At 39.9% G+C, this 12,585-nt stretch overlaps 1 protein-coding gene across 4 annotated transcripts in view; it reads left to right on the plus strand.

The window, feature by feature from the left end:
• LOC126297705 (protein unc-79 homolog) overlaps positions 1-12,585 on the plus strand; it is an 810,295-nt gene that overhangs the window by 675,654 nt on the left and 122,056 nt on the right. For all 4 annotated transcript variants that reach the window (XM_049988834.1, XM_049988837.1, XM_049988836.1 and 1 more), the window contains one exon: positions 92-202. In XM_049988834.1, coding sequence (XP_049844791.1) covers positions 92-202 — 111 coding nt within the window. The remainder of the gene's footprint in view (positions 1-91; positions 203-12,585) is intronic.

The raw sequence follows: 12,585 nt of genomic DNA on the forward strand, positions 1-12,585 counted from the left end.
TTTCATTCCAATTACAACTTTTATTCATGACATTGATATAGATTTTCAATACTGCTGAATCTCATATAATTAACGTTGTTAACATTTTCAGGGTTTGCTTGATCCCTTCTCAAAAGTAGTGAGCTTTGCTATCCAGAATCATGCCATCAAGTACAACAGCTTATTTGACTTGTGCTATCTTTGCAACAGAGCATTTACAAGGGTAAGTCATATTAATAATAATATTATTTATCCTTGTCATTTTATATGTTCTCTGTGTGCAGTATAAGATCTTGCATGTGTACACCATGTGTACATAGAAATTAGGGAAGAGTAGGGAAATAACACCACATTTTGTTTTGGAATTTGTCAGTGCCATGAACAAATTTGTGGCACCTTGAATGACCTGGGATTGTTGAATACATATCTATACCAGAAAAATCAAGAAATTATGAACACCTTCAGAACCATATAAACATTTTCTTAGATCTGCAACCTGTTGGTAATGCCCCCAAGTACCTGGGTAATTTCAACACCCTAACTGTGTGCATGAATACCATGGAATACAGACAGAACAAAATTCCTGTTCTAAGAAAGTAACACATTTTATGATCTTAACGTATATGAAAAGACAGACACAGCACGTTTTTTGGAAATGGCCTAGAACTCTGTTGACCCTTGTTGCTGGTCCTTTTCTTCACCATATATTTGGCACACACAGAAATATTGTGAAAAAAATATTAAGTTTCTTAAATTAGATGTAAGTGGTCATATGAACTCTTTCACTTACCATTTCCCAAAATGTAATACACTGATGCTAAGTGTCAATGTTCACAAGTAGCGTATTTGTGCAACTAAATAAATGGTACAATGTTGTCAATGTGGCTAAAAAAAGAGTGGCATTTTGCACTTTTTCATGAGAAATATCTTGAAACAATTCCTTTTTGTACAGAGTCCGCCCCTGGTAGCTGAGAGGTCAGCGTGACAGACTGTCAATCGTAAGGGTCCTAATCCTCATCATTTCATCCCCATCGACGAGCAAGTTGCCAAAGTGGCATCAAATTGAAAGACTTGCACCAGGTGAGCAGTCTACCCGACAGGAGGCCCTCATCACACGACATTTCATTTCATTTGATTTGTACAGAGTTCAGAACCATTCCACAATTTCCAGTTGACCATCCCTGAATGCAAAGCCTACATCTTCGCTTTTGTCCATACTTCAATCAACGCCCAAAATTGTCAGTCACTGTCACAGGAGTTGCAGTTTTCTTCTTCTTCTTGACTTTTTGTCCATCTGAAAGTCAAATCCAAGTTTCCTCTTCTCATGAAAGATCAGTTCATTTCTAGCATTCCAGGTAAGCATTCGCTTACACATTTGCAACGTGACTTATCTGCAAGACTTCCTTGTTTTGTTTACAAGTTGCTTTCATCGTGCTAGAAAAAACAGCAAGACAAAATCAAAAGAAACTCCTACACTGGTACCTGATGCTCACATAATTTTGCACAGTGTCTTGTAAAGACAACAGAGTATCACTATATACTTTAATGACTTTGCTAATGCTCAAAAAGTTACGAAACCCATGCTGTAGGGTGCACGACACAACATAGTATCCACCAACATTATAGTTATTAAAGTTAAAAATATATTGATATGCTTGCTTCAGAAATAAACCAGAAACAAAATCAAAATTCAATAGAATTTAATTTTTAGCACCACAATAATAGTGTCATTTTCAAGAACTCATTCCCTCTGTACCCTACTTCTGGTATTGTCCACTATATTACAGTAGTGTATCCTGCTGATGGCAGCACTACTCATCCAAGAAAATGGTGTTATCAGTGTTGCCTAGTATGATGGTATTCCCCCAGGCCCCACTACATATGGCTGAAAATATAGTGGCTCACATTATTGTTTAACATTTAAAAAATGATGAAACTTGTTTGATTACAGCTAATATTTGCCCCCAAAACTTTCACGAAACCTTTATGGTTATAGTGACAAGTTATTGATATTCCATCTTATTTGCAGAACTCATACTATGCTTCAAATGTTGCTAATTGCAATAATTTGTTGAAATACACTGAAGAGACAAAGAAGCTGGTACACCTACCTTATATTGTGTAGGGCTCCTGCAAGCACGCAGAAGTTCCACAACACAATGTGGCATAGACTCAACTAATGTCTGAAGTAGTGCTGGAGGGAACTGACACTATGAATCCTGCAGTGCTGTCCATAAATACATAAGAGTATGAGGGGGTGGAAGCTCTTCTGAACAGCTCATTGCAAGGCATCCCAGATATGCTCAACAATGTTCATGGCTGGGGAGTCTGGTGGACAGTGGAAGTGTCTGAACTCAGAATAATGTCCCTGCAGCCACTCTGTAGCATTTCTGGATGTGTGGAGTGTCACATTGTCCTGCTGGAATTGCCCAAGTTCATGGGAATGCACAATGGACATGAATGAATGCAGGTGATCAGACAGTATGCTTAAGTACATGTCACATGTCAGAGTGTAGATGTACCAGGGATCCCATATCACTCCAACTGCACATGCCCCACACAATTACAGAGCATCCAACATACTGAACAGTCCCCTGCTGATATGCAGGGCCCATGGATTTATGAAGTTATCTCCAAACATCCACTGAATACAATTCGAAACAAGACTTGTACAAATAGGCAACATGTTTCCTGTCATCAACAGTCCAATGTTGATGTTGATAGGCCCAGGGAAGGCATAAAGCTTCATGTCATTCAGTCTTCAAGGGTACACGTGTGGCCTTTTGGCTCCAAAAGCCCATGTCAATGATGTTTAGTTGAATAGTTCACACCCACACTTGTTGCTGGCCCACACTAAAATCTGCAGAAATTTGTGGAAGGGCTGCACTTCTGTCATGGTGAACAATTCTCTTCAGTCATTGTTGGTCCCATTCTTGCAGGATCTTTTCTGGCTGCTACAATGCCAGAGATTTAATGTTTTACCAAATGGTCGTATGGGAAACTCTCCATTTCGTCTCTACTTCAGAGATGCTGTGTCCCATCACTTGTGTGCTGACTATAACACCACATTCAAATTCACTTGAATCTTGATAACCTGTCATTGTAGCAACAGTAACCAATCTAATAACTGCAATCTGCACCAGCGCTGTATTCTGCCTGCTTACATATCACTGTATTTGAATATGCATGCCTATACCAGTTTCTTTGGTGCTTCAGTGTACATTCCATTGAAATATATATAATGATTCTCATTCATAATACTATTTACTACTGACTGGAGCCATTTAATATTTCAACTTAATAATTTTTGTCTTATTTTACTTGTTGAGTATGAAAATATGCAAAGTCTAAAGCAATGAGAAACGAGGAGGGAATATAAATATGCATATGATGATAAATTTCTATCCATCAAATATCAGACATGTTGAGCAGCAGACAAGATTGTAGAGAAGACAGTAACTACTTAAAATTTTGGACAGAACTAAGTCATTCTTCAAAAGTAACAAACCACTTAATTCATTTATGAACATCCAATGTTCTTGTCCAGCACTGCATCCTGACTGGGGTGATAAGTGATCATAGCAGGGGTGGGTAGTGTGGACATGGACGAGGTGTGAAGTAGGAATGGGAAGGAAAAGTAGAAGACCACATTAAGAAAGACTGTGCCATAGCACAATATGGCAAAGACTTCAGATGGAGTGGCTGACACCTACACAAGAAGTTAAGTGGTGGTGAGGGTCCCATTAGCTGAAACAGTGAGAAAATAGCGCATAGAGGGAATAAAAGAAGTAGAATAAGAGAAAGAGACAAAAACAGGAAAGTACAAGTGAGCTAGCTTGGAAAGAAAAGAATCAGGATGGCTAATATTGAGGCAGAGGGTATCCATTTGGAAAAGGTTGTGACGCAGCCATTAATGTCAACCACATCATTTAGAGCATCTTTTCCTATGCTGGATGGTTTAATATTCTCTTGTCAGGAGTTTTCCAGAGGCCATCAAGGTGGCTAGTTGGTTCTTGATAATACGCATACACAATGTTTCTGGAGGGGTTGCAATGAAGGTTTTAGATGACATGTTTGCTTTCACATGTGGCCTTTGCTCTGGTAACAAAGAAAATGACAATATACCAGGGATGAAATAGAAGTAGGTGAGACAGCCCTTGCTCTTGGGTTCTCCATACAGAAAATACATATTGCAGGGACTTGGGAGCAAGAGAAACATAGCAGCAGACTAAGAGTGTTGGGTGTATGTGGAGTTAAGGCATACATCTGTTTGTGGGAAAGGTGAAGAGCATGGAGGTGATCTGCCAAGACATCATTAAAACTTACACCATTATCTTAGGGGATTACTTTTCACTGCAGATGGAGCATCCATGGGTAGCAAGCTGTTTTGTTGAGGGGGGAGATCTTTTTGTTGTGGAATAAATGAGATCTGTTTTCAGTCTGTGCAGGCTGCAACCACCCACACTAACTCATCTAGGAGGAGACCCTTTAGCACCCAGGGATAGAACAACTGAACACTATAGCCTTCAGGGCTTCAATTATCTCTCCATACGCCCTGAAATTCCCAGTATGCAACTCTCCCCTCCCCGTACGTGGTATTTCACCATACAGCCAATCTAGACTGTATCTTTGTCTATCTATTTTTCACTTCTTCCAGTTCCCTACCATATGGATCATATTAGAGGTGCAAAGCCTATCCAACAAACCAACCCATTACCTTCTATTTGAATCCTACCACTAACATTTCCTGCTTTGTCACAGGCAATGCCATCTCTGAAAACAGCCATGAAATCTATCACAGTAACCACTGTGTTGTGTCCTTTATGGATATGAATATGAACCAGCTGTACAACAAAATGGATTAGAAGTAGCACACAGTAGTCAAAGGCCAAGGACACTGCCCAGTTTCAGAACATTGTTTATAACATAATGTGTTTGATTTCAACAACTGCTTCACAATTTGTCCCGTCTGTATTTGACACCCTTATCCTTCCTCAACATCAACTTTTCACACTTGTGCAATATATATGTTTTCCTCACAAACTTCTTGACTCTGTTGTTAACTCTCCCATATCTGCCTCTGCTCCTTTTATGATTCCTATCAATTCCATCTTCTTGCTTCTGTGAGATTCATACTCCTTCTGTTCTTTATCTGCTTCACTCTAGCTCTGTTATACTTTCAAACAATGGAAAATCCGGAATGGAGTGTAACAATATTATGAAAAGGAAAGTTGCTACTCACCATATAGCAGAGATGCTGAGACACAGATAGGCACACCAAAAGACTGTCACAATACAAGCTTTCGGCCATCAACTCACACACACACACACACACACACACACACACACACACACACACATACATGAAAATGCAACTCACACACTCATTACCACAGCCTCTGGTAACTGAGGCCACTTCTGCTGCATTGATGTCTACGTTTTTTACACTGGCACCATCCTTTCTGACTCCAGCACCTACTGTCTGTACTTCTCCCAATTCATATCAGTGTGGCTTCAGTTGCCAGAGGCTGCAGTCATGTGTTTGTCAGTTGCCTTCGAGTGCAAGGGCGCATGCACGTGTGTGTGTGTGTGTGTGTGTGTGTGTGTGTGTGTGTGTGTGTGTGTGTGTGTGTGTGTGTGGTCTATTTTCATCAAAGGCCTTGATGGCTGAAAACTTATATTGTGACAGTCTTTTTGCTGTGTATATCTGTGACTCAGCATCTCTACTATATGGTGAGTAGAAACTTTCCTTTTCAGTTATATTTGTCTTTATCACTTGTTCCATAGCCTCCATCTCACCCAACACCATGTTCCCTTTCCTTCTAGTAAGCCCTACAGTGCTCACTGCATTCCTGTGTAGGTGTAAGCCATTTCTGCTGCAAGATGTCTATATTTTTTACACTGGCACCATCTTTTCTGACTCCAGCACCTACTGTCTGTACTTTTCCCAATCCATGTAACTCATTTCACCATGTGTCTGTTCCATTTACTCACCACCCACCTCAGCCAAGATCACTATTTCTCTCAACTGAGTTGCCAGTTTAGAACTGGGTCTGTGTTTGCATGATTTTGAATGTGTATATTATCTGTGTGTGTGTGTGTGTGTGTGTGTGTGTGTGTGTGTGTGTGTGTGTGAGTGAGTGAGTGTGTGTGTGTGTGTGAGAGAGAGAGAGAGTGAGAGAGAGAGAGGGGAGGGGGAGGGGGGAGGGAGAGGGAGAGAGAGAGAAGGAGGGAGGGAGAGGGAGAGAGAGTGTGAGGATGGGAGGGCATTCAGGACATCTAAATGCAAAATTTTATTTGTATGTTCGTTTATTGCAGTCATGTTAAGAGTAAACAAAGCACTATTAGCATTTTCTTATTTGTGGGTTTTTGCAGTTTCAGTATTAAAGTTTAGTGAATGTAATTGTTGTTGGTTTTCTACTCTCGTATAGCTGATGGAAAGCTAGTTCCTTAATGGCATCTCAGTTTCTTTTCTCCATCATAAGAAAATATACCTCCATTAGGCAAGATTTGAATGTTGTTGTTGTGGTCTTCAGTACTGAGACTGGTTTGATACAGCTCTCCATACTACTCTATCCTGTGCAAGCTTCTTCATCTCCCAGTACCTACTGCAGCCTACATCCTTCTGAATCTGCTTAGTGTATTCATCTCTTGGTCTCCCTCTATGATTTTTACCCTCCACACTGCCCTTCAATACTAAATTGGTGATCCTTCAATGTCTCGGAACATGTCCTACCAAACGATCCCTTCTTCTAGTCAAGTTGTTCCACAAGCTCCTCTTCTCCCCAATTCTATTCAATACCTCCTCATTAGTTATGTGATCTACCCATCTAATCTTCAGCATTCTTCTGTAGCACCACATTTCGAAAGCTTCTATTCTCTTCTTGTCTAAACTATTTATTGTCCACGTATCACTTCCATACATGGCTACATTCCATACAAATACTTTCAGAACCGACTTCTTGACATTTAAATCTATACTCAATGTTAACAAATTTTTCTTCTTCAGAAATGCTTTCCTTGCCATTCCCAGTCTACATTTTATATCCTCTCTACTTCGACCATCATCAGTTATTTTGCTCCCCAAATAGCAAAACTCCTCTACTACTTTAAGTGTCTCATTTCCTAATCTAATTCCCTCAGCATCACCTGACTTAATTTGACTACATTCCATTATCCTCGTTTTGTTTTTGTTGATGTTCATCTTATACCATCGTTTCAAGACACTGTCAATTCCATTCAACTGCTCTACCAAGTCCTTTGCTGTCTCTGACAGAATTACAATGTCATCGGTGAACCTCAAAGTTTTTATTTCTTCTCCATGGATTTTAATAGCTACTCCAAACTTTTCTTTTGTTTTCTTTATTGATTGCTCATTATACAGATTGAATAACATTAGGGATAGGCTACAGCCCTGTCTCACTCCCTTCCCGATCACTGCTTCCCTTTCATACCCCTTGACTCTTATAACTGCCATCTGCTTTCTGTACAAATTGTAAATAGCCTTTTGCTCCCTGTATTTTATGCCTGTCACCTTCAGAATGTGAAAGAGAGTATTCCAGTCAACATTGTCTAAAGCTTTCTCTAAGTCTACAAATGCTAGAAATGTAGGTTTGCCTTTCCTTAATCTTTCTTCTAAGATAAGTCGTAGGGTCAGCATTGCCTCACGTGTTCCAACATTTCTATGGAATCCAAACTAATCTTCCCCCAGGTTGGCTTCTATCAGTTGTTCCATTCGTCTGTAAAGAATTCGCATTAGTATTTTGCAGCTGTGACTTATTAAACTGATAGTTCGCTAATTTTCACATCTATCAACACATGCTTTCTTTGGAACTGGAATTATTATATTCTTCTTGAAGTCTGAGGGTATTTTGCCTGTCTCATACATCCTGGTCACCAGATGGTAGAGTTTTGTCAGGACTGTTTTTGTCCCAAGGCTGTCAGTAGTTCCAATGGAATGTTGTCTACTGCCGGGGCCTTGTTTCAACTCAGGTCTTTCAGTGCTCTGTCAAACTCTTCACGCAGTATCATATCTCCCATTTCATCTTCATCTACATCCTCTTCCATTTCCATAATATTGTCCTCAAGTACATCGCCCTTGTATAGACCCTCTATGTACTCCGTCCACCTTTCTGCTTTCCCTTCTTTGCTTAGAACTGGGTTTCCATCAAAGCTCTTGATATTCATGCAAGTGGTTCTCCTTTCTCCAAAGGACTCTTTACTTTTCCTAAAGGCAGTATCTATCTTATCCCTAGTCAGATAAGCCTCTACATCCTTACATTTGTCCCCTATCCATCCCTGCTTAGCAATTTTGCACTTCCCGTCGATATCATTTTTGAGACGTTTGTATTCCTTTTTGCCTGCTCCATTTACTGCATTTTCATAGTTTCTCTTTTCATCAATTAAATTCAATATTTCTTCTGTTACCAAAGGGTTTCTAGCAGCTCTCGTCTTTTTACCTATTTGATCTGCTGCCTTCACTATTTCATCCCTCAAAGCCACCCATTCTTCTTCTATTGTATTTCTTCCCCCCCCCCCCCCCCCCCTCCCTCCTGTCAATTGTTCCCTTATGCTCTCCCTGAAACTCTGTACAACCTCTGGTTTAGTCAGTTTATCCCGGTTCCATCTCCTTAAATTCCCACCTTTTTGAAGTTTCTTCGGTTTTAATCTACAGTTCATAACCAATAGATTGTGGTCAGAGTCCACATCTGCCCCTGGAAATGTCTTACAATTTAAAACCTGGCTCCTAAATCTCTGTCTTACCGTTATCTAATCTATCTGATACCTTTTGTATCTCCAGGTTTCTTCAATGTATACAACCTTCTTTCATGATTCTTAAACCAAGTGTTAGCTATGATTAACTTATGCTCTGTGCAAAATTCTACCAGGTGGCTTCCTCTTTCATTTCTTACCCCAATCCATATTCACTTACTACGTTTCCTTTTCTCCCTTTTCCTACTCTTGAATTCCAGTCACCCATGACTATTAAATTTTCTTCTCCCTTCACTTCCTGAATAATTTCTTTTATCTCATCATACATTTAATCAATTTCTTCATCAGCTGCAGAGCTAGTTGACATACAAACTTGTACTACTGTTGTAGGCATGGGCTTCATGTCTATCTTGGCCACAATAATGTGTTCAGTATGCTGTTTGTAGTAGCTTACCCATGCTACTATTTTTTTTATTCATTATTAAACCTACTCTTGCATTACCCCTATTTGATTTTCTATTTATAACCCTGTATTCACCTGACCAAAAGTCTTGTTCCTCCTGCCACTGAACTTCACTAATTCCTACTATATCTAACTTTAACTTATCCATTCCCTTTTTAAATTTTCTAACCTACCTGCCCGATTAAGGGATCTGACATTCCACGCTACGATCCGTAGAACGCCAGTTTTCTTTCTCCTGATAACAACGTCCTCTTGAGTAGTCCCCGCCCAGAGATCCGAGTGTGGGACTATTTTACATCCGGAATATTTTACCCAAGAGGACACCATCATCATTTAATCATACAGTAAAACTACATGCCTTCGGGAAAAATTACAACTGTAGTTCCCCCTTGCTTTCAGCCGTTCGCAGTACCAGCAGAGAAAGTCCATTTTGGTTAGTGTTACAAAGCCAGATCAGTAAATCATCCAGACTGCTGCCTCTGCATTTACTGAAAAGGCTGTTGCCCGTCTTCAGGCAGGAACGACACATTTGTCTGGCCTCTCAACAGATACCCCTCCATTGTGGTTGCACCTACGGTACAGCTATCCGTATCATTGAGGCACGCAAGCCTCCCCACCAGTGGCGAGGTTCATGGTTCATGGAGGGGGGAGGGGGGGGGAAGATTTGAAACACTGTTTATCAAGTGATAACAACAAAAAAATCCTCAACAAAAAGAAATGGATACAGGAAGGCATTCTAGAATAACATCAGTCATTAGCATAATATTTCCAATGTTCTGGAGCATACCAGAATACATGTGAGAGCTTGCTACAGTATCTAAGCCATTTGAAGCTAGTGTCTGAAAACAAATGCTACATAAGCAGACCATTAGAAGCTCTCTCAGTAGCATATAATAACTTTGTGCAGCTCATTAATTAAATTACTAATTTTTATATAATGAAGCAAACATCTAGAAAATTATGGGAATTGATCCACAACCAAACTTTGTTTTCTGCTAACATTTCAGTTTTAAACCATTCAGCCAACATCAAAGCAAGCCATAAAGATGTATGGCTTTCTCGAAAGACCACTGAACAGTTTACAACCAAGATGTTAGCTAAAAACATAGCTTACTTATTGCTGAATTCCGACAATTATATATATCATGTAATACACAGTTAAAACATAAATATTCACAACAAATCAAAGCTCTATGTTTAGTTGGTAGCTAATTTTAAGTCAGGGGGGAAGATCATGTCTTGTCACATCCAAAGCAACATTTGGGGTGTCAGTTGATGTATTTTTAGATCACACATTGTGCAAAGTTCTTCTGTTTGTCAGTCACTTTTGACTCCATCTCCTTACTCTTCTCCTTATTATTATGGTTTCATTTTCATACATACCATCATCTGTCATTGCTTTGACCTTTTAATTTGTGCAGTCCATGTTCATGCCTCAAGGCTATTTTCTGCTGTGTTCTATAATGTAGTTTTCTTCATTACTTTCTTAGAATTTTCTGCTAATATAGTCTCTCACCTAATAATTTAAGTGCTTTATTTTATCATTTTCTGCCATGTTAGACATCTATGAATTCACTTTATGATAAGTGTATCAATATTTATGTCAAGTTTGACATATTCCATTATCTCTTTTTGTTTGTATGGTTGAAGGAAGAACAAACACTTCACGGAGGAGTTTAGTCTTTGTTTTTACTTTGCTTTATTTAGAATCTAATTCATACAATAATGCAAATTACTTTGAAAATGGAAAGGCCATGATTTGTTGCCTGTATCTGTTATGATATTCTCTGTAAAATCAATCCATTCATACAGACATATTTATGTGACTAATAATTTCTCGACAGTAAAGTTAGCTAAACTGAATAAATGATACATATAGCATTATACACTGCCAGAAAAATGAAACATCCATGAGGACAAGATCATTTTATTAGTAAGTAATGTGATAGGTTCATCATTGTAGGTGTATACTATAACAAATTCAGACCAAATGAAACACACATCACAGTGAACGGTGCCCAAATGGTTGCATTGCTACACAGGTGTACCCCTCTGGCAGCAGTGCAGGCATGTATTCTTGCATGCATGTGATCAAAAATATTTCGAATGACATCAAGTGACAGGTTGTCGAAGCATCTTGAACCCTTTGTTGCAATTTGGCTATGGTTTCTGCAGACTCTGAAGGATAGGTAAGTTCCCACTTCATCATTTTCCATATGGTTTCAGTTGGTGCGAGATCTGGTGATCTAGGTGGCCATGGCAGTTGTTGTGCATCACAAAGAGCACCTTACATTACAGCAGCCTTATGTGGACAGGTGTTGTCTTGTTAAAAAAACACATCACCTTCCTGCCAAACAAATGGCAGTAGCATAGGGATAACAACCTGTGCAGTGCAGTGGGCACTGGTTACTTCACCCTGCAAAAACATCAAACATGACCATAAGCTGTAACTGATAGCTCTCCACACCCTGAGGCCTTTAGTGGATCCTGTGTGTCATGGGTTCATTCACTCTGTAATAGGCTGCCCACCAGGTCTATAGTGTATGCTACTGGCCATTAAAATTGCTACACCATGAAGATGACTTGCTACAGACGTGAAATTTAACTGACAGGAAAAAGATGCTGTGGTATGCAAATGATTAGTTCTTCAGAGCATTCACACAAGGTTGGTGCCAGTGGTGACACCTTCAACGTGCTGACATGAGGAAAGTTTCCAACCGATTTCTCATACACAAACAGCAGTTGACCAGTGTTGCCTGGTGAAATGTTGTTGTGATGCTTTGTGTAAGGAGGCGAAATGGGTACCATCAAATTTCCGACTTTGATAAAGGTCAGATTGTAGCCTATTGCAATTGCGGTTTATCGTATCGCCAAATTGCTGCTCGCGTTGGTCGAGATCGAATGACTGTTAGCTGAATATGGATTTGATGGGTTCAGGAGGGTAATACGGAATGCTGTGCTGGATCCCAACAGCCTCACATCACTAGCTGTTGAGATGACAGGCATCTTATCCATGTGGCTGTAACAGATCGTGCAGCCACATCTTGATCCCTGAGTCAACAGATGGGGACATTTGCAAGACAACAACCATCTGCAAGAACAGTTCAATGACGTTTGCAGCAGCATGGACTATCAGCTCTGAGTCCATGGCTGTGGTTACCCTTGACACTGAATCACAGAGAGGAGTGCCTGGGATGGTGTACTCAATGACGAACCTGGTTGCACAAATGGCAAAACGTCATTTTTTGGGATGAATCCAGGTTCTGTTTACAGCATCATGATGGTCGCATCCATGTTTGGCGACATAACGGTGAATGCACATTGGAAGCGTGTATTCGTCATCACCATATGTGCATAATCACCCAGCATGATCGTATGGGGCACAATTGGTTACACGTCTCGATCAGCTCTTGTTCGCATTGATGGCACTT

The sequence above is a fragment of the Schistocerca gregaria genome, chromosome X, assembly GCF_023897955.1.
Source record: "Schistocerca gregaria isolate iqSchGreg1 chromosome X, iqSchGreg1.2, whole genome shotgun sequence".
In the NCBI taxonomy this organism is placed as follows: domain Eukaryota; kingdom Metazoa; phylum Arthropoda; class Insecta; order Orthoptera; family Acrididae; genus Schistocerca; species Schistocerca gregaria.